The following is a 23,488-nucleotide window of genomic DNA, read 5'->3' on the forward strand; positions in this document are numbered from 1 at the left end:
TATTCAAAATTGTTTCGTTTATCTTTAATCTAAATTGTTTTGGTAATCTTTATTCAAAATCTAACCATTTGCATCCACTCAGGAACAGCAGTCCTTCTCTGATGATGTCAGTTTGATGACTTGGGCAAAATATGCTTAGCCATGCCCCGCCAATCAATTACACTAGCTATGTTTCCATTGACCTATTGTTATGTGCATTTGGGATATGCTCAGAAATTTTGAAAATGTGCATAAAAACATATGCGCATAACTGAGTAGGATAAACTTTTTATTCGATAAGAAAAAAATGTGCATAAACTACAATGGAGACACTTTTGCCAGGCAAATTTCAGTGTACACATTAAAAAACATGGTTTTGTTATAAGAGATCATGTGATGATAAAGATGTGTATGAATGGAAAAACCAGCAAGCTGAGCACATTGTAAAACATCTGAACTGTTGTTTTGGTCATTCTAAAATGCAGTAACCATTGCCATATTAGTGTTATTATAATATTAAATACCTCCAGAACTGTGAATAGCTACTGTGCTCCATGTCTCACGCTTTCAAACTCCACCACATGTTCATTGCTTGTCAGCATACTGTCTTCTGCGGTGCAAGTCATTTAATAAACAAAGAAAAGATTCTTGCAGCTTCTACTGCTGCAAATTCCATTTTTCCTCAATGAGGAAATGACGATTTTGTTCTCTTTGACTCATTGGATGGAAACGCTGCTTTATTCGCATGTCTTTTATGCGATATTCCAGTATTGCACATAAATTAATAAACTTATTTTTTAGATGTAAACATAGCTACTGACTCTAATTGCTAAATTAGTTGTTTGATCAGATTGATTACAAGAGCTGGATTCACTGGTCAGATATGCTATAAACATAGCACTTTGGGGACATCTGCTGGTTATAAGAGGGTAATGGAAAAGGAAAAAAACAAGCTAAAAATAAACATAACTTGATCTGTTGCTGCTGTGGACACAAGTATGGTCATTGTTACATTTAAATGAGTCCTTGAGTCTTTCTCATTACTTAAAAACACATAACATTATGATTATTATCAACATTTTCCCTTTCAATGCAATCACATGCAAACCGTAATGGGAACCACACATCCAGCACCAAAACACCCAGTTAGTTATGCCATTAAAACAATATTAATGTTGTCTCAACACAAAATAATTAAGCTAGATTAATTTTTAACAAATATAAGTGGATTGAAAATAATCAATGTACTTATCTGTCAAGAATTGTCATTTCAGCTCATTTTATTCAAGTAATTTAAAGCAAAAATCATCTGCCAAACTCTCAAACTTTTGATCGCTATTGAAGCACGTTTAAACTCCTCAATGTTCCAGTCTGAGTTTAGTAAAAAACGATCTACACAGTAGATTTATTGGATGCATTTATTTACTCAAACCATTAGACGCAGATCGTCTAATGGTCAGACTTTAAGTGTCTGAGGTCACCAAATAGCAACAAACTCGTTAATAATTTACTCTAATTATCCTGGGTAGTTTTGCAGATGAGAGTGATGATGCAGAACTAGACATAATAGGACAGTGATGTGATTAGTCGCTGGCAATTAGTGCCCGTTTGAGGTGGGTAAAGAGATCATATATGCAGACATGACAGACTTTTGAGTGCTAAATATCAGACATGACGTCTATAAAGTCAGCAAGAGTTTGAGCATACATTCCAGAACACGCATTGCTGCACTCGCTGAACTCCATCCAAACAAATCTGAACATCACATTACAATATATTAGGAGGATTAGCAACATTATTGTAGTTTAATCATGTAAATTAAGGCTAAATAAAAGTTTTACATTTTTTGGATGCAGTTCATATATACAGTAAAATCAATTGTGGCAATAATAAAGCATCATAATAAAAAATTAGCCACTTTAATTTATACACTATTTTGTACATTAAGATTGTGTTTTGGGTTTTTTCTGACCATAAAAACGATAACTACTATACATTTTTACCATCATTTTCAGTACAAAGCCGTTCAATCTAGTCATTTTTATTCCAAATAATCTTGTCAGGTAGAGCAAGAAAAAAAAGACATATTAATGTGTGAACAGACATATTGATTTATAAGATGCTTTAATAAACTCTGATTAGGGATCACAGCCCTGAAATACTTGTACAAATTAATTGTCATTTTTTAAACATTTTGCTTTTATCTTTCAAGCCACTGGGTTTTATCCATGTTTTTTATCAAAACTTTTTAGCATTTCAAATATAGTAAAAATGAAAAAAATTTTGGTTTATCTTTTAATATGTACAATTCGGAATCAGATAATTTTTACATTAAATTATCCGTCAAGCTCAATAAGGATGGAACATATATTTTTCTTGAATTTTGCATCTTTTTCACAAACATTACATTATACACTTGTTTTCTATTATATAAAATTACTTTGACGATTCAATTTTATTCATTTTTTGTTGATATAAACAAAATTAAAAAGTGTATAGTGATTATAATTTGAATGAAAAGTGGATTAATTGCATCCAATGTAACTATTTGAAACATTTATAATTTTGGTTAATACAGAATTTTGCTGTTTTGAATTTTATATTTATCAAAAAATCCTCAAAAATCTTTATTCACAAAAAATGTAAGCAAAAAAAAAATATTTTTAGGATTGTGTGATGAAAGACTGCAGTAATGCTACTGAAAATTCTGTTTTGTCACAGCAAGTAAATGTGAAGTTTCACAAACTAATTTTGAAAGGAGCATGTGGTCAGGGTGTTCGCGGGCTTTTAAAAAGTAGTAAATTAAATTTGCCAAAATTAAGGGTATTGAAAAGTAATTAACGTCATCTGACAAGGTATTGAGTTTTCGAGGCCATTTTTTAGATACATTTGTTAATTTGTGTTAAATGCAAGCCTTAATTGTCATTTTCGGTTGCGGTGAGCTCTTTCAATTTCGTACATCTCATCCTCCTGATCCAGAATCTTAGGTAACCATTCCTTCAAAAAATCCACAGCATTCCTACTTTCCACTCCCTCTGGGAAACCAACAAGACGTAAATTCTGGCGACGAGATTGATTTTCGATTTCATCGATTTTATCTTTCAGCAGTTTGATTTCGTCGTCAGCAGCCGATTTAACATCCACGACGTCTTTGTGAAGGCTCGTTACCGCTTCTTCTGTCTCCTTCTGTTTAGTTTCCACCTCCACTATTCTCAGATTCATCGATTGTAGTTCGTTACTTATTCTCTCCACGGATTCTGCAAATTTACTCAGGCGTCTGTCAATTAACTCCTGGATTCTAAGGAAATCCTTTCTCCATTTCTGCGTGGAACCAGGGCGGGGGTTCGGATAGTGGCTGCCTCGTGTCGTGTGTATCATCTTTTTTGTTGTCCGTTTTCTTTGGATTCGGCATGTTTGTTGTAATGTTCGAAGTGCATCAACTTATTATGTTAAATAAAGTACTTTTGTTACACTAAAGGTCTTTAGGGTGTGTTATTTAAGTGAAATTATTCGGGAGCTCTCCACACCACGTCCTACCCTAACGCTACTTTAACCAGAAGTCGCAAGCCTTTATTGTAAAATTTGTGTGGATTTATTTATATGTTGAGAGTAGGACCTTTGCCATATCATGAGAGGTGGTGTTCGTTCGCGCACGCACTGAAACAAACTGGGTGCCCAGCTGGCTTGCTGCCAATCATATAGGCGAGCTTGCTTTCGTTCATTAATTAAATTAAAACATGGTGAAATGCAAGTTTTCTCACATCTGGCTGGAGGACTCAAGATTTAAAGACAGGCTTAGGCCTGTAGTTGGCAACAGCCACAAGGCTTATTGCCACGTCTGCAAGAAGACGATTAATATAACCTCGCTTTTAAGCGCATCACACAGCGCCTACAGACTGCAGTTATGAATTTATACCCTATTTCGAAAGTAAAACATACTCTAATAGGTAGTACAGTGTGTGGGTGAGAAGGGGGCAGTGTTTCTATGTGATCCAGTTATATTGTGGTTCTGTGACTGCTGGTGTTTGTTGCTGTATGCTTAACAGTTATGACAGTTAAAGTAACTAGGGTAATTTCGAAATTAAAAATGAATAAAATGTTAATCAAATATTTTGATGGGTTTTGGACAGTTTTTAGACTGGAAAAAGTCTATATCTGGCAACACTAGTGGTAGACACAGAATCTATTGGCACAGTTCAGCACTGTTCCAGGCTCAGTAGAGAATTAACCATATTAACCGGAATGTTCTTTAATGAGCAGCTACTGACATTGATGACATGTATAATATTGATTAAAAATTATTGACAGGCCATTTGTGACATCTTAATTAATACATCTGTTTTACTTAAATGTATAAGTTATCTGCAATTTGTTAGTCCATTTGAAAAGCTATTTCATTCACGCCACTACAGTTGCAGCTCTAAGTCGTGCTGGTATTACATTTTTTTTCTTGAAGATTTAGTAAAAGGTGTTAAATTGTAACTTAAGAAGTTCTGTAAATACCCTGGTGATATGATTGAGCATGGCTGGTCTCTCATCTGTAATCATTAGTAGGCCAATCGGATTAATCCAAACACACATTTTTAAGGAATCCCCCATCCACCCCATCTCAGCTCAATTATCTCTGAGCTTAGGGTTCTCTTCCTGGAGAGCATGCCAAATTTACTAATGTTATCAAGCAATTTCTAAGTGTGAAATATATATATATATATATATATATATATATATATATATATATATATATATATATATATATATATATATATATATATATATATATATATATATATATATATATACACATATATATATATACACATATATATATGGCTTATTAAAATTGTGATAATACTGTTTTTATACAATATCGCTGATCAAATAAATAGATCCTTTGCTAAGAATAAGAGACTAAAAACATTAGAACATTGACTTGCCCAAACTTTGGAATCCTCTAAAATCTTTCCTTTAAAATATTTTTATGTTTTCCTAAGTGATGCACTTTCTCCCTCTCTCTCTCTCTCGCCAGTTATGTAGTAAAGATTTTTTATGCTTTACACAGTCCGCTGCAGCTTTTAAGCTTCATTAAATAGTATGAATATTTAACCAAGTTGCATCGGGTTGATCATGTGCACTTCATGGTGTATATATTAAGTCCACAGGCTGCTGGAATCTTGCTTTGCCGATTTATTCCCAAGATGTGTGTATAGTCACTTGTCTTTAAATAATTTAGGGTTTTGCCATTAGTGGAGGTTTAATGAAGTATTGTTCTGTGTTTCTTAGCTGTAATTATCTCTCCAAGTTTTGGCACCACAACACATTTTAGTGAGGGGTGCATGAAACTGGGTTACAAGGGCTTTTAGAAACTACTTTGCCTGACATGATTTATTGCCGTGTAGCTTTGAGTTTGCAAACTGTTGAAAAACAAACTGCTAGCTGTGTGGAGAATAACATCCATAAGCATGTTTTTGTAGGACCCTATCATTTTTGAAGTGCAGAAAGCCCAAGCTGAATAGTCAAATCCAGCCACAAAAATAAAATGAGTGTTTAACTCAAAATATCACAAAATATTGCAAAAAATATTGGATGAATAACTCTGAGGGAATCTCTGACTGTAAATGGTGGGACTTTGTTTTACACAGACCATTGACTGTATTAAAAAAGACACACACTAAAGAATGTGCACCACTAGTTATTTTCCATCTCACAATGAGGATATAAACACGAATGTCATGAACTGCACTTTGAACAACTTTACAAAAATTGTAATTTACACTGTAAAGAATTTTGATCATGATGACAATTTTTTTTTAATTACTTAAATTTTTATGAATTTATCAAGTTTTGGTAGCACTTTACTTGAAGAGGGTGTTCATATGACTTATAAAACCTTTATACTCATGACATAGCACATCTTGAATATGAATCAGATTTTATACATGCTAATGAGAACTGTAATTAAGCCTCATTTCCTCAGTTAAGTCATTTTCAATGCAAAGCTAACATTGTTTTAGACGTATTTATGAGATGCCTTTGTCATGACAACTTGACTTAACCAAGACAACATAACTTGTCATAAATCTGTCATAAACATGATTGTCATGAGGCCATTTTTAAAAATCTCATTCATATTTATGTTGTGTCATGATTATAAAGGTCTTATGAACACCCCCTTCAAATGTTACCCTTTTTTTAGTCATGCAAAGTTTAACTTCATATTTTAGTCAGTTTGGCTAATATAAATTAACAGGACTAGATTAAAAAAAATCTTTGGATTTAACTAAAAAAATAGGCATAAATATTTTTAGTGTAATTTGAGGAAAAAAACTCAAACTAAAAAAATGTCTTAAATTTGTAAAAAATGAAGGCCTTAAAAAGTCACTGTTGTAAGTTGTAAAATCACTGTTGTAAGTCTTAAATCATTTTAAACAGGTCTTAATTTTCCTATGTCTGTGTAAAGCTACTCAATCGGGCCATCATGCATCCAATCACTACCATTCCACCTTAAAAAAAGGTTTAACCAAAACTTTATTTATTAACAGTTTATGATCAATTTGGTTTATGTTTCTTACAGTAACACATGATTGTAATGTTTTAACTGGAAAAAATACTGAGTGTTTATCTTTGTGTAAGTCTGAAATTTAATTTATAATGGTCTTAAAAAGGTCTTAAATTTAACTTGATTAAACCTGTAGAAACCCTGCACTCACTAAACCTCACTTGTCTTCACAGCTTCACAAACTTTGAACTTGTAATTGTGACAGAAATATATTATTATTACATAACACCTTTTTCTTAAATGTATATTAATACCTTGGAGTAATTGCATCATTGTTTCTTCAGGTTTATTGGACAGAAAATGGGTTTGTAAAATCTATTTTTCTCATACAAATTTTATTTTAAAATTTAGTTTAAAAATACTGAATTTTCTTATATGAAAATAGTAAAAAACATTTTAATGGATCTTGATATTTTGTTGTATTTTTTTTTACTAAAAGAATCCAGTTTTGTTTCCGGTATATTGCAATTCAGAAGATTTTGCCAGCTGTTTGTATGGTGGCAATTTGCATTGCAATCAGTTTGGTCATATTAAAGGAATATTGCACTCAAAAATGAAAGTATGATCCCTATTTACTCATTCTCAAGTGGTTCCAAACCTATACATTTCTTTATTCTGTCCAACACAAAAGGAGATATTTTTAAAAGAGGTGGAAAAAATACTATGGAGGTCATTGATTTTCATCTTTTTTTTTTTTCAAAATATAATCCTTTGTGTCAAACAGGTTTGGAACAAGTAAAAGAGTCAGTAAATGATGACAGAAATTTCATGTTGGCGTGAACAATAACCTTAAACCAGGGGTCACAACTAGGGCTGGGCTAATGAATGATATCATAGTAAACTGTGATAAAATTGAATCCAATAATGACGATGAGCTTTGGACATTTTTATTCGATATAGATCTAAGAGCCAATCACACAGCAGCAATATGCGACTACAACAACCAATCAGCTTGAAGTCAAAAGCCCATTTCCTACCGCACTTTGCTAAAAACTTGACAAGACAACAAAAATAAAGAAATAATAAGTCTAATCGGTGACAAAAGTAAACTAACCTAGAGTTATTATCCAAAGATGATGAAATTATCGACAAAAATGGCAGCACGAATTCTGTTGTATTGAATAGGTTTGGCTATCCGAAGTTTGACAAGGAGCAGATTAAAACAATCAGTAAAGTATGTCAGTGGTTTATGAACCAAGTCTGGCAACACAACCAACCTATTCAATAACCTAAAAAATGTCACCCAGAAAAAAAAACCCTTAAGAGTTTTACAATTTGTGCGGACTTGCTGGAAGTTGTGCTGTATATTTTGATTGTTTATGTTTTGGACATTTAATTTACCTCGTAATGCTAGATAAGCCTTTTTAATGTATTTTACTATTTGTTTTAATTTAGGGTGTGTATGATCTGTTTTTGCTAATGTGTAATCTGATTTTGCTAATAAACAATATTTTAAAATGTAATTTATCAAACCCTCTAAATGTATGATTATTGTTTAGTATGGAAAAAAAAATTATCGAGTTTGCATTTTTGCCATATCGTCCAGCCCTAATCACAACCCTGTTCCAGGAGATACCTTCCTGCAGAATTCAGCTCTATTCCTGACCGAGCATACCTGAACCAATAAATAGGACCTGACACAGCCTTTAATAAGTACAGACAAGTGTGTTTGGTTAGGGTTGCAATTGAAATCTGCAGAAAGGTAGATCTCCAGGAACAGGGTTGGTGATGCCTCCCTTAAACTAAATTATTTTCTGCTTGGCAAAATAAATTAATTTTAACAATACTCCCCGTCAATCTATAACCATCTCTATCTCTCTCTTTCTCTTTTTTCCACAGCAGAAGTATTGTTGACCCGGAGCAGACGACATCCCAATGCAGTAAAGCGAGTTTGATGAAGATGTTTGAGTGATTTTCAGCTGCAGCGTGATCAAGGAGAGTTTGGAGTGATGCTGTGCTATTTAAGCTGCTATCGGGGCTGTGCGGGTCTGTAGAGAGCCTGTCTACTGCCCCCTACTGGACATCTCTAGAGGATGCATCAGGGGTACTGGAGCCCGGAGGGGACGGACAGTCTCCTTTACACACACAAACACAAACAAACACTGACACTTTGATCTTCTGGACCTAAACCGCCCCTTCAGTCGAGCACGGCCTTTCTGTCTCGTACTTACACTGCAAGCCCTTTCCGTCAGTCTGCTCCGCTGCATTCACCGTAGTGTGACTTAGGTCTCCCCTGAAAAGACTCTGTGGCAGTGGCATCGGAATCCTCGTCTCCCATGAATGTATTCCTCACTCTCTTTTTCTCCCGTTTCTTCCTCTGGACTTCAGGCTCTTCTTAAGAAGACATTCTTTTGCCCAGCCGACTTTCTCTCTCTTTCCAATCTGACGTTCCAAAACAGGCAAGAAGACTGCATTTGAAATCCACACTCAAAATTCAGCCATTTTTGCCTTTTTTTTCTTCAGAGTGCAAATAAAGATAGAATGATGTTGAAATGGCATACATATAGATAATGAGAATTCAGATAATGATGGTTTGTACAATTAGACTTAATTTAGTCAAGAGGTTTATTGTGTATTAAATTAAGTTTTATTCTAATGTATAGTTTCTTTCTTTTTTAATAACAGTGTAGATTTCTTTATGAACCATCGGGTTAGAAAGTGAAACATCAATTCAGCGAATATGAAAAACTTACCTATGAATTTTTATTTTCCTTGGTCCAGTAGTTTCAGAGAGAATGTGATTTTGTTGTGGTTAGTTAAATGAAATGCTGGTAGATTGTATATACCAATAATGGGGGAATCTCTTTCGTATTATATTTATTTTTCTTTTCGAAATATTTCCCCTTCCTCCTGCCCTCAAAGTCCGGTCTTAACTGTCTCTGGAAAAAAGATGGCGGAGTTTCTGACGTCAAGCGTGTTTGGCGGGAAGCTAAGGACGTGCAGATTCCTGTGGTACTATTAGAAGGAAGGGGAGCTGCTGTGGTGCGGTGGTCCTTCTTTCCTGGGTGGGGGTCTGGGAGGGTGCTGTGTGTACAGTGTACAGATACTCGCTTGCTTCTAAGCCTTTAGCCGGGAGCCCCACCGGAGGAACCCCAACACAGCCATAAACTCAACACTGAAGCGTGCTTTCTTTGTTGTGTGGAGTGACCTGCTTCATGCCAGATGCTATAGGTACAAACAGAATCCGGTGTGTGTAAGAAAAAACAAGCAATAAATATTACTTGAGATTTTCTTTTCTTTTGTTTTGTAATTTTTGTACAGGACTATTCAGGAGACACATTTTGCTCCCCGGGTTCAATCTCAGTATTAAAGGTTTTTTTTTTAAATAGTGGTTTCTATTTTGAAAATAAATAAAAAGAAAAAAACGAGGAGATGTCCAAATCTACTTGTTCCTCTGTGGAAAAAACAGGTTTTAGTTCTGGTGTAGCCAAAAACGAACGAATAAATAAAGCAGCATTCATGTTTTAGTGGCTTTTCCAACATTCACACTTGTTGCCGTTTTGAGAACATCCGAATCAACAGTTCAGATTTGAATTAACGGTCGCTCCGGTCACGTGAACTCGCTGTAACGTTCGCAATACAGTTCGTGTTTTCTAGTCTGTTTGAGGACGAAGCCAAATTTCCTTGCCTTTGAATTGATCGGAAGAATTACACATACTACTTTAATTTTCGTTTCATATTTGCACACAGGGCAAGTTATCGGGGTAAGATTGTTAGCTTTTAGCTTTCGCTGAAAATATCGCCATGTCATCTGTGTTTAAGCTGGTGTGTTAAAAAAAAAGCTACGTGTTTTTAAGTATATACTGTATGTACCAGCAGCAGCAACTGAAGTTTGCGACGACCAGCTCTGTCATTATGCGCTGAAGGTGCCGTGGTTGTGTACGAATTATACCTGGTGTTTTGGTATGGCTTTAGCTTTTCCTTTTACACTGTAAATACAAGTTTGATTTCACATCGTTTGGGATGAAGCGTCACTCTGCCCACCATTCAAAACTTTCTGTATCCTCAAAGTTGATTTAAAAGTCGATTCAAATGAATTCTTGCTAACATAGCATTATAAACTACTCAAGTACTCATTTATTCCAAGCTTTTTTTGATCACAGTTTTGATGAATGTTGGATGCCTTGATCTAGGAGTGACATCCAGACGCATCTACTACTATCATATTGGAGAATAGCCAGTTTTGAGGTCGCACATGTTACCACTACCCTCGGCAAAGTCCAAAGATTGTCAAGATTTTGAAATAAATATAAGCCATGATGTGAAGGTGGTGCAGAGTTTTCTAGTCTTTTTATCAGCGCTAGTGCAAAAAGAGCCATTTGTCCTAAAACAAAGAAATAAATCAATGGAATTGTAACGGCTATTGAATTTCCTAAAAATGATTTGTCTTTACCTTACCTTTGGATTCTTTTCTGAGACTTTAAATGTCTTTTTGTATAGTCTGCCAATTTCTTAGAGCTAAATGCAACGACCTTGAAATGCTAAAACCTAGCATATTGCCTTAGATCTGTTTTACTGTCTTGTATATTACAAAAGTTGTCTGTATTATATTTGTATAGTGAATCATTGACAGGATCGACCCAGTTCATTACTGCTGGATATACTCTTTCTCTCTATTCCCTCACACACCTTCACTCTCTCCTCCAGTCTCAATATTGCTCATTTTCCATATTTTTTGTTTGTGATCAGTTGTGGGTTTTATTATTTGTACAGTCCTGATTTTACCCTCTCAGTTGTGTGAGAATGAAGACGATGCAATGGGAAATCGAAGCAATATGTAATTTATAAGGACTTTTTGGAGAAAGCTTACAGTGTTGCGCTCCTGAGATGTATTTTTTTTTTCCAGTTGTGGTCACATAAACATCTCTGTTCATCCGCATCGATGTGTGTAATCTTAGTGTGAGCCTTTTATGCAAAGTTAGATATACCGAGAGAAATTTAAATACAGTTATGCAAGTTGTCAACTAATATGGCTTTGCTGATGCTATTTGATGTTGAATCAAATTGAATTGTAAATAAAGAATTCTGTTATTGCAACATTTAAAATCATATCCTGGTTATCTTTTCAGTTTAACAGAGGAAATGAAGCCTTCTAGGCCGAATTATTAATTTCGAATTAATCGAATTATTACCGAATTAGTAAATAAGGTGCTAAATTGCACAAATGTTTTTTTTTTGTTTTTTTTTATGTGTATTGTTTGGATAAACTTAGTTTTATTATAGTAAAGCTAATTTGCAGACGAATATATATATAGAAAATATAGACTATTATTAAAGTGTTTGATATGATTATTTATTTTAATTAATAATCTCCATATTTATAGGAAACACCATGGACAATATACCGTTGTTCTTCGAGAAAATCCTGCTACATTATTTAATTTATTTTGGTCATCGTTTTGTTTTGATAAAAAAAAATATTAAATTGATAAATGTTAATACAAATGTTATTAATATAAATAGTAGAATTATTAGTTTATTCTTAATTTTGTTAATAACATTTTAACGGATGTTGTTTGTGATAGGCATATCCTAAAATGTTTTGCTTAATATTTTTAATAGGCTAAAATTGAATCCTAAGGTAACCCGCAACATAAATTCATAATAGTCTAAATTATACAATTACGCACTTTAAAACCCTCTCATTGCTCATTCTCATTTTCAAAGAAACAAATGCGCATAAAAGAAAAACATTTCCATTTGTGCTACAAAATAGGCCTATTTTTTTTATCTTGACACCGTCAAACTTCAAACTTGGCGTTTCTGTGTATTTAGCCTAACAGTGAAATGCACTAGTATTTTAGTTTGTACGCCATAATATGTAAAAAAAAAAAAAAAAAAAGTTTGTTTTTTTATGTTGTTACACTGTAATAATAATAATAATAATAATATTTTTTTTCCAAACTGCATTTAAATCGACCCACTTAGGACTATTCATTTAATTCATACAATGCTATTACCTTGTTAAAACAAACTAGACAACATTTAGGCTGGACAATGTGTTTAAAAATGTCATGTTTAATTCATTATTTTACGTATCTTTAATTTATAATTGTGCAATTTAGCAGTTTCTAAGTGAAATTTGTTTTCATTTACTTTCCAATGCCATTTGGAATATGTTTGATTTAGCTTAGATTTTTTAACCTCTTTGTTTCACCCTTACCCCCTTTTTATTTAAATTGAGCCTTGTTCAGTAATGTAGTTAGCCTGCATCTATAGTTTCTCTTCAGATCTGGTTGTGAAGTGTATTTTAGCTTCTAAAAATATATTATCACGATATAAAACAAGCAGATTATATCCTGCATTAAAACTGCAAGCTCATCCAGTTATTTCCTATTCCTAAATCACTTGTTGTTTTCCGTCAAACAGCCTTTAAACTGAGCTCGTGCCGCTCTGGCCGTATCTCGGTTAGGAGCTGTGAAGATCTCGCATACAGTAGTTAACACATTAGAGACTCTGCTGCATATGAAAGAGAGCTGTGAGAGGAGGATCAGCGCTGCTACAACGTGTTAAAGTGCAATTCCCTCAGGATGAACCCAAGATTGACCAATGACAACACAGATCCGAGAAAGGCATCCCCTCTCTAGTAGCTTTTCTTCACTCAACCATATGTCCTCAGACCTGTCTCGAGCTCAACACACACCAGACCTCTTTTCATCGCTTCTGAAACAAAGTTAAAAGCTTTCCCAAACACTAGACGAGAATCTCGGGACTGCCACAAAGTCGCTATATGGTAAGTACATTTCTAAACAATAACAGTTGATTTATTTGTTTGTTTGGTTTGAATCACTGCGATATCTTATTTTTATGTTTTTTTTTTTTTTTTTTTGATGAACATTATGGATTTCAGTCAACTCCTCGTGTGCGATAACCAGCTGAGGTCAGGACTATATGGAGCATGGCACATTTAATGCTTTTTAAAAGAGCTAGAGAGGCTTCATTAATGGTGACCTTTCTTGCTGACCCCTCTGTTCTTAAATTGTAGTGTCACGACCCTCATTAGTCTCTGTTGGCACGCGCGCAGTTTTTTTTTTTTTTTTTTTCCTAGAAAATGGCCAGGGGACAACAACAGAAATGTTTTAAACTTGAACCATCACTGTAAAGCGCCATTTATATATATTTATTTTTTAAGATTACTTAAAAGGTTTTTCACAGCAGCTTCACGGTTATGGTGAATTTAGAAAGTCATATTTTTTATATTTTTTTATATACAGCCATTTACAAAATTACCACAGTAAAATAATAACTGGTAGGGTAGTAAATTTGAGAAATTATTACAAAGAAAAAGCAAGGAATACACTGGACCGAACATTTAAGTTTAAGTTTTTGTAAAACATACAGTTATCTTTGTTTAAAAATAATAATAATAATAAAAATAATAATAAAAACACACTGTTAGACATTTCAAAGGGTTTTTACAGTAACTTACTGGCAACACTGTTGCCAGTAAGTTACTGTATTTTAGATTTACAGTATACAACTGTAAATCCGTTTACAGCATGTTACTGTAGTGTCTGAAAATGGTTAACTACTGTAAAAACCTAAGTTAACAGTTAGCTACTGTAAACCTTTTAATTTTGTCCTAAATATTTTATAATATTATTTTATTAATATTATTTTAATACTATAGACCTAAAAAAGACACAATTACAAAATATTAACAAAATAAACACTCTTTATTTAAAACATTGGAGATGCTTAAAACAAGCTTAAAAATGTGTAAAAACATTACATTTCAATCATTCAAAATATTTTATTTTAAGAAAAAAAACATTGAAAATGAAAAAGCACATTAACATACATGTACAAATCTAATTTAAGTGTCTGACCTGCATATTGTTGAGAAAAAAAACCCCCAATTGTACTAAGTACTACTGACATTAAACCAGACACAATTACAAAATATTCCATTCTTTAAAACATTAATAATGCTTAAAGCATTTAAGGAAAATGTGTGACAATTACATTAAGCAATAAAATCAACACATTAAAAATAAATAAATCACACAAAGCACTAGAACATACATGTACAATAAAAATTTAAACTTCTGAATTGCATATTGTTGGAAAAATAAATATTTGTAACTATTAGCCGACTCAGAAACAACACAACTTTAAAATATTACTAAATCTGGTGTCAAATGCTCAACAAGGTCTGAATTCACATGTTCAAATGCAGTTCATCTTTATTTCTATTGCACTTTTACAATGTAGATCAATGATGTCAAAGCAGCTTAACATAGAAGTTCTTGTAAATTGAAGCTGCTTCAGTCCAGTTTTCAGAATTGAAGCAGTAAATGTCACTGCTGAAAGTCCAAACACTGAAGAGCAAATCCACCGATCCACCAATCGTAGCCAAGCGATCCAGTGGCGACAGTGGCATGGAAGAAACTTCACCAACTGACGAAAGTGTAGAATAAAAGCCCTTGAGAGATACCAGGCTCAGTTGGGCACGACCAGTTCTCCTCTAGCCAAACTTGTGCAAGGCCGCAGTCTAGGCACCGGAGGCTTGAAAGTTCACCAGTGGGTGGTCAGGCTGGCCCATTGGATCAATGCGGAAACTCATTGATCACGTGTGTCTTTTAGGATTCACTCCTCCATGACCACCACAGCATCTGGTCAGGATTTGGCCCAGTCCAGGATTATGAAGAACTCTGGATAAGGACAAACAGACTAACATAAGCATAGAAGAAGCTTGTTTAAAAAAAATAAATCATATACTGGTTAATTATTTTGAAGCATGGCAGCTAGGTTGGGCTAGTTTTCAGCTGGTACTGAGCAACTGGCTCCTGCTCATAACCTGCTCACTACCATGTTTAAAAGAGAACTAACCAGAATGTCCTGTTTATTTTTTCCCCTAACAAGGTTTTACAAAAACATTGTAGCATTTGTGATGGGTTGATTCACAGCAGGACAGATTAGACTATTTGTTTTATGTATTCCTAATAAACTAAAACAGACTGAATACTGATACAACTATTGAGAGTGTCTCACCTAATCCAAGTTCTCAGTTAGCTGGTGAAAGAAGGATAACACTGTTGTTCATGGTTGTCATTCACTACTTCTCCTGCCTTCTTCTGGCTCACTCTGGTTGTTGCTGTGCATTTTGTTTCATCCTCTGGAATTATTTATACAAAAATTTTTATTATTTTATTTAATATAATAATATTTATTATTTAATATTACAAAATATTTAGGCAACATGAAATGGGGAAAAAGACATTTAATACATAGACAAATGCATGTATCCCAATACTAATTATTGTATTTTAAAATGTCTGACCCATGACAGACCTCAATCTGCTCAAAAATATTATAAACAAAGATGAAAAAAAACCCTACTAAATGGTTTAATAAAAAAGGGAAAAAGATTTTTTATTTAGCTAGCAACTAAACATGTGACACATTTTGTATTAAAAGTAACGTTACTATATTGAGAAACAAATAGATGTACAGTACTTACTGTTGTATGAGGTCCAGTTTGCACAGGCAGGCTCCCAGTATTCTATATTGAGACCATAAAAAAGCCAAAAATACAGATAAGAATACCATGCTACAATCCACAACCTCCACACAACTTTTTTTTTATTTGTTTACCTTTGTTGCTTACTGGTCTTGCTTATTTTTTAAGCATAAGGCTGTGCTGATCAAGATGTTCCTCCGAAATGCTGTTTGTTTCTTCAGACAAAACCTGCTGCTGTACCAGTGCCATATCTAAACAGAAAAAAATATAATGGTAACAATTATGTTAAACCAAATGTCAAGAGTTGTGATAAAAAAATAATTAGCAAACAATAAATAGCAAAAAGGTGGTTATTAGCATAATGCATAGAGGTAAAGTTGGTTTTATATTAGCAGATTCAGACTTCCCCCTTAATAATTTAATTTCATAAAAGTATTATTTGCAAACTCTAAATAGTGAAATCATTTTAGCAGCTAACGACTATCAAAGTACAACATGCTCACGGTCAAATAAACAGTGTTAATGTTGATTTCAAGTCATACTGGCATGCTAATTCTGATCGAATATTCAAAGTAACATGGTAAACAGTATAACGTAAGAGTCTTCTAAATGAACGAATGTGCGAATATAAAACCAACTTTACCTCTATGCATATTGTAGATTTACGTTAACGTTCTTATAGGTTACGTCGCGATGTTATTTTCTCAAGCTAACGATATAAGTTACTCTAAACCAGAGAAAAATAAGTTCACAACATCTAATATATATAAAGTATAAATCAATATAAGTTAAACGTTGCACGTTAAAATGAGTTTGAGTCCAATTCAGTATAAACTTAGCTCAGTTTAGCTAACAGTTAACATTACCATTTTAAGATCGCTTCAGCCAATGTTGCCGAGCAAACATATGCTAATAGAGGTGCTCAAATCAATGTCGAGTGTTGTCAGCACAGACAGACGCGCTTTTACCTGGATTATTTGATGGTCTTTCATTCATATTCTTCTGGGGGAAAACACTCTCTGCCGGACCGTTGTCTCGTGATAAGTGTCCTCCAAAACTGTCTGCATACCTCTGGTTCCCTCCTAAACCAAAACCCGCTGCAACACCGGTTCCTATGTAAATAAATAAAAAGATATGACGAGAACAATGGCTAATAGTCATAAACAGTCTTATTTAAAGTAATAGTAGTGTTAATGTAATAAATTAAATAAAGGTAACATCTTAATAGATGATATATTTCTCAAATGGGCGAAATAACGCCAAGCCAGAGAAAATAATAATAGCCAACTTTATACTTTACTTTGTTCTATTCTCGTCCACAAAACATTCTGTAAAATGAAACACTGCCTCAGCTTACCAGAGTAAAGTTTGTTAAATCCAGTATGTTCTTCAGGCACACTAATAAATTGTCCTCCAGAATTGCTCCAGGGTCCTCAGGCAAAATGTGGTGCAGAGTAGTCGAATCGCCGCAAGGTGGCGTTGAAGCAGTTGTGGAAAATACAGTATAATACACGAATTTTTACAAATACAGTACATCGCTGTATATGTTGTTCGACGTCACACTAAATTCCCATAATGCAACGGTAAATACAGTTATTTACCGTAAAAGGAATTTGCAGTATTACACTGGGTGAAATACAGTAATTAACTGTGTAATTTACAGAAATGTCTAACAGTGCACTTCAACAAATATTTCCAGAATAAAGAACCAATTTTGGTGTCCCTTTGGTGAACAGTTCTAACTGAAAATAAATTGATAGGTTAAAGAATCAATTTGTTAAAAGGAGAACTTTTAAGAAAAAGTTTTTAGTCAAAGCATTAAATGCCTCTTAAGATCCTTTATCAGCGTGGTAATGCCTTAAACTAAAGTGTTGATATAGTTACAACCTGCAAACTAACTGCACTTTCAAACTACAAAACTGTGTAAACTTTATTATTTATTTGTTATTAACAAAGATGATACAATTAAAATAATATGTTTACAGTCTACAGGACTGACTTCAAACTGCAAGTGTCCTTGGATCAGTCATTGGCTGTAGAGATGTCGGTTTCTCTCTCCAGTCACCCCGCAGTGAGAGACAGGAGTCTGGCTGTCTACCCATCTCTGCCCGGCGCGCACTACGCGGACGTCCTCAAGAGCGCGCACAGCATCTTCCATCCCCTCAAGTCTCTGGGCCGCATGGTGACCGACGCGCAGACGATCATGCCATTTAACTTTAGCGGAGCAACTCCTTTCTTCAGCCACAACAGCGCGATATTCCATGAACAGATCCTTAATGTGTCCAACATTCCGTACTTCCAGCACATCCAGCCTTCGCAAAGCGTGTACAACGCCAGACACGAGGACCAGAGCACTGGCTCACTGTCTGATTTCAGCAGCCCGTCCAGTGTAAAGTCTTCTTCGGCTTTATCTTCTCCGGTTAAGGACAATTTCAGCTGCCCGCAGGCCGCACATCCCACTCCCGAACACGCGCGCACCTACAGTTTTACAGAGGAGGACCTCTTTACCGTCCTGTACGGATATTCCAAAAAACAAGGACAAAATGCTGGACATGCTATTTCTGGATTATCATTTCCTCCCAGCACAGGTTGGTCCAAGAATCACTTTAATTTATTATAGGTCTATTTAATACAAAGTAATTTCTTGGAACAATAATAATGTGAATAAAACTATTCAAGATCTTCGTTTAAAACTTTTTCTCCCCCAATTATTTAGCTGATCGCCAGATTCTCCCTGTTGATATCGAAGGATTTGAACTCCCTGAAGGTATCGGAACTTTTTATTCATTCTTTGAGTATATATTTGAATTTTGACATGGCAGCTTCATAGTGTGTTCGTGTGTCTTAATTTTTCAGGCATATCGATTCTCCAAACTACTTGTGGAAGCCTTTCCCATTATGGAGCTTTCGCTGATAAAAGTACAATTCCAAAAGGCACCAGGTTTGGACCCTTTCAAGGCAAACTGGTAAACACAAGTGAGATCAAGACCTATGACGACAACACACTCATGTGGGAGGTAAATTGCAAGTTTGGGGAAAAAAAAGTTGATAAAAGCACTGTAAAAATTGTTGTGTTTTGGCCCAAGTAGCTGTGTAAGAATGGGCTAACCTGACTGAGCAAGATGGGTAAACGGTGAAAGTGTATGCGTGTTGTACATACCTACCATAATTCCTTAATTGAAACATTTTAAAAGTAAAAAAAAAAACTTTCACTCAAACATTCTTCTTAGAAAAAGGCTTGCATTGGTAGAGAAAATGCAAACCACAGAGAGCAAGTTGCTTTGACTGACTCCATAATTTGACAACAGACAAACTTTTTATTATAATAAAATATATATTTTATGTAATTATGTTTTCATCAAAACAATGCCTTTTAGCACAGCAAAGATTCATTAAATAAACTAAAACGTACATAAACCTTTATCTCCTTAAGGAAATGCATCAATTCAAAAGGCAAAGACCATGATGAGATTGAAAAGAACTCGAAAACAAACGCATTGTTACCTTTATAGATGGGGGAGGGGGGCATTTATAACATCCTGAAAAATTAGAATTTTTAATTTATTTGTAGTAACTGTACAACCATTATTATTTTTAATATGGGTGGGTTAAAATAGACCACAATTTATCCAAAACATTTGAAAAAAAAACCTCAACCCAGCGCAAAAAAGACAGCATTTTAAAAGATGTGCTTTTCTGATGCTCGCATTTAATTCCAAGCGTGTTCCCCATATGTGTAGATCTTTGAGAACGGCCGCTTGAGTCATTTTGTGGATGGAAGAGGCGCTCCAGGGAATTGGATGTCCTTGGTGAAGTGCGCGCGCTTTCCTGAAGAGCAGAACCTGATAGCGGTGCAGTGTGACGGACAGATATATTATGAGGCCTGCAAAGAGATCCGAGCCGGCCAAGAGCTGCTGGTTTGGTACGGAGATTGCTATGTGCAGTTTTTGGGTATTCCTCTCACCCTCAAAGAGTTCATTGATGACAGTGAAGCTCTCCCGGCAGAAGGTACGTGCACAATGCAAATTAATCACTTTTATTATTGATCATTTAACTTTATACAAGATGTCCAGATATGTTTGCAGATTGCTAATGTTTCCTTTTCTTTATTCCAGATTCTGGAGAGGGTTTCAAGTGTGATCGTTGTGGAAAAGTGTTCGCCTATAAGTACTATAGAGACAAACATCTGAAATACACGCGCTGTGTGGATCAGGGCGACAGAAAATTCCCCTGCCACCTCTGCAACAGATCTTTCGAGAAGAGAGATCGTCTTCGAATTCACATTCTCCATGTGCACGAGAAACACAGGCCACATAAGGTAAATATAATACTTGGCATGATCATTTGATGGTTATGGTGCTGAAAGAACAGCTCCTTTGTACAAAAACTGAGAAAAACAGGCACATAAGAGACTAGAACTCGAATTTAAGATGGCTTGGCTTAGAATAAGATTTAATAATAAAATAAAAAATTGGATTTAAGAATCTAGATATCTGTATGGTACTTTAAAGGGAAATATCTAAATATATTTTTAATCACTTAAGCATTTTCTTCAACTAAAAAAATCAAGAATGCGTTGTTCATCTAGGTCTAAATAAAAGAGGTTTAAATTTGTTTATAATAAAATATGCACAATTTCTGTATCATCACAGAAAAGGATATTGAAACTTGCATTTGCTTACACTGTAAAAATGATGGGTTCCACACAGTTCCTTTATGTTTTTCCTAACACGTTTTATACATTTAAATAGATTGAACATTTACAGATTGAACATTATTAACAAAACAATTGAGCTGTCCAAAAAAACTTGAGAATTGTGTTGTTTCAACTCATTTTAAAAAGAAGTTTGAACAATCTTGAGTGTAGCCTACTTTGATTAACATTTTTGTTGTTCACTAAAGTTGATCTTAGTTTTTCATCATCACTTTTACACATATTATAATGATGGGACACGAAAAGCATCCTTATGGAGGAATGACTCTGATTCACTTAAGTTTGGTCAAATTTTTGACTTTTGAATGTAATCTCTTACCTTTTTTCCCTTTTAGTGCTCCGTGTGCGGCAAAAGTTTCTCGCAGTCCTCCAGTCTGAACAAACACATGCGCGTGCACTCGGGAGAGCGGCCTTACAAATGTGTTTACTGTAACAAGGTGAGGTTTGCTTGGTGTTTAAACAGGTGTATTCCATTTAAAGTCTTGCTTTAAGTATTTTACTATTTTCACGGTGTACCAGCGCGCTCGTTAGCGCCGGACTCGTCCTTAGAAGACACTTAGGCTCTATACATGCTAATTAATGGCAGATGCACCTCCTGTGCATTGTGCGCAAGGATTATGCCTTAATTTATGACTCTCGAGGAGACAAAAGTTCGTCAGTCGCTTTGTTTTAAACTCGCTTATATGCTTAAACACTTACGCGTGCGAGAAGTCTTTTCAGTGGTCGTGTCACTCTCTGTGATTTGTTTGTGGACTGCTACAGACCGTTTTATTTATAAAGTAGCCCGAAAACTATTGTGTTTAGTTTAGGTTTACGTACGCCCACGAAAAATTTTTGTAGTAGAAGTAACGGCTAAAGAAAATGCAGGGAGGCTAGACTGCTAGGTTTTTATTAGGGTATAGGTCTATTGTTTTCGCGTTATAATAATATTAATAATAATAATAATAATAATAATTATTATTATTATTATTATTATTATTATTATTAGCCTATTATTAATTGCGGCTGCTATTTTGGTAAATTATGAAAATAATTAGACCCATACAGAGTAGGCTATAAAAAATAAATTTCAACATCAGCTAACTGTGAACGTTATTTAAACGTTGCTGAAACATTTTTGCTGCATGTTCGTCTAATACACTTTTAAAATTATTTTTGTTTACTTCTTTTTTTCTCATTAATGGTTTCATTTATAAATTTTTTCACTCGACAAGGGTTCGTTGTACTGCATGGGGGAACAATTCTTCAGAATAGGAAATATATTTGCAGTAGCCTATGAAAACATTGTGATTCCAAGAACCTTTTAATAAAAGTTTATTTTTCATTTTATTTGGAAACACAAAATGTTTTTTTTTTTTTTACTTGCATTGTGAATGCAAAATGAATGTATAGGGTTTTAAAGGTTCTGAAGGAAACATTTTATTAGACCTAATGAGACCTTTTACAAAACGTGTTGCTATTTAGATTTTATCGTATGGTATGTGTGTAAATTACCATTTCTGAATGTGAATTTGTATTTGTGAATGTCGCAGGCGTTCACGGCCTCCAGCATCCTTCGCACACACATTCGCCAGCACTCCGGTGAGCGGCCGTTCAAGTGTAAACACTGCGGGAAAGCGTTCGCCTCTCACGCGGCCCACGACAGCCATGTCCGGCGGACACACGCCAAAGACAAGCAGCTCTCCTGTGATGTATGTGGGGCCACTTTCCAAGAGGCACAAGAGCTGAAATATCACATGAAGGCTCATAAAAGTACGAAGACATTTTGAGCTGCTTTCTGAAAATATTTATATCATACTAAAAATAGCAAAAAAAAAAAAAAAACTGAAAGATAAGAATCATAAGTAATGTTATATTTCTGTCCCCTTACAGAGCGGCCACTTTTGGAAAGCTCTGTTGTTCCTCCCGCTGACGAGAACGCGCTCTTCTCCACCAAAGAGTCTTTACACGCGCAGACACAGCTGGCGGACACTTTTTCTTTCCCCGGGATGACGAGCATCAGCTCCGAGTACAGACCCTGGAACTAATACTCTTAACACTCAAATCACGTTTTAAACTTCTTCAGACTTTTCATTTCAAAGATGACTTGCTGATGTCAAAGTAACTTGTTAATGTTGTTTGTATTGTGTAGCTATTTTAATTAATGTAGTTACATGTCTTCTGGAAAATATATTTTTCTTTAATTGTATTGTTATTTTTAAAGGTGTTAATATTTATTTAAATGTATTTGGCTAGAGAGAAATCCATGTTTTTGTACTTTTTAAAGTTAGCTCAAAGCAAATTGCCCTATATCGGACTGTGAACTGGACACCCAAAGCCAGTTATACATTTTATTATTATTATTATTATTATTATTATTATTATTATTATTATTATTATTGATTGTCATGTTACCTGTCTTATTTTATATTTGTACAGTCTTAAAATGTAACTCTTGTCGGTTTCGCCTGAAAATGAAAAATGAAAATGAATTGAATGAGCGCAATATTTTGTATTATTTCCATAACGATTTTTTGAAAACAATTTATGTGTTAATGTGCTGATATTAAAACAGTTGTCAATGCAATGGTTTATTTGCTTACTCAGATCAAGAAAAAATATATGTTTATTTCAACACTAATTAGTTTATATCACTGATAAAAAGTGTCTGCAAAATTGTTGCAATTTATATGTGTTGAATAGAAACAAACAAATTCCATTTAGAATATAATGTCAACTTAGTTTGTTTAAATTCAGCCACCATAAATTGTTTATAACCATTTAATTAAAGAATTTA

The 23,488-nt window shown here is 34.4% G+C and overlaps 2 protein-coding genes and 1 long non-coding RNA gene across 13 annotated transcripts in view; 2 read left to right on the top strand and 1 right to left on the bottom strand.

The window, feature by feature from the left end:
* Window positions 1-11,581, top strand: part of ncoa2 (nuclear receptor coactivator 2) — a 207,566-nt gene extending 195,985 nt beyond the window's left edge. For 4 of the 8 annotated variants that reach the window (XM_073940585.1, XM_073940587.1, XM_021470228.2 and 1 more), the window contains exon 22: window positions 8,378-11,581. In XM_073940585.1, the coding sequence (XP_073796686.1) occupies window positions 8,378-8,389 (12 nt within the window). In that variant the 3' untranslated portion in view covers window positions 8,390-11,581. 8 annotated transcript variants of the gene reach the window in all.
* Window positions 11,582-13,152: 1,571 nt separating this feature from the next.
* Window positions 13,153-23,278, top strand: prdm14 (PR domain containing 14). 2 transcript variants are annotated; one of them, XM_005162647.3, is made up of 9 exons: window positions 13,153-13,268; window positions 17,984-18,586; window positions 18,715-18,765; window positions 18,855-19,015; window positions 19,739-20,006; window positions 20,114-20,316; window positions 21,048-21,149; window positions 22,245-22,464; window positions 22,585-23,278. In XM_005162647.3, the coding sequence occupies exons 2-9, from the start codon at window positions 18,040-18,042 to the stop codon at window positions 22,737-22,739; spliced, it is 1,707 nt and encodes a 568-aa protein (XP_005162704.1). In that variant the 5' UTR covers window positions 13,153-13,268; window positions 17,984-18,039; the 3' UTR covers window positions 22,740-23,278.
* LOC137489222 (uncharacterized) lies at window positions 14,194-18,063 on the bottom strand. 3 transcript variants are annotated; one of them, XR_011008603.2, is made up of 6 exons: window positions 17,356-18,063; window positions 16,967-17,110; window positions 16,133-16,249; window positions 15,999-16,040; window positions 15,530-15,653; window positions 14,194-15,189 (listed from the first exon to the last, which is right to left on the bottom strand). It is a non-coding gene; the product is annotated as an uncharacterized lncRNA (long non-coding RNA). The 3 variants fall into 3 exon arrangements; XR_011008604.2 differs by lacking the exon at window positions 17,356-18,063 and having other exon boundaries at window positions 14,195-15,189; window positions 16,146-16,249; window positions 16,967-17,019; XR_012399356.1 differs by lacking the exons at window positions 16,133-16,249; window positions 16,967-17,110; window positions 17,356-18,063 and having other exon boundaries at window positions 14,195-15,189; window positions 15,999-16,097.
* Window positions 23,279-23,488: the final 210 nt, after the last annotated feature.

This window comes from Danio rerio, chromosome 24 (assembly GCF_049306965.1).
Source record: "Danio rerio strain Tuebingen ecotype United States chromosome 24, GRCz12tu, whole genome shotgun sequence".
Taxonomy (NCBI): Eukaryota; Metazoa; Chordata; class Actinopteri; order Cypriniformes; family Danionidae; genus Danio; species Danio rerio.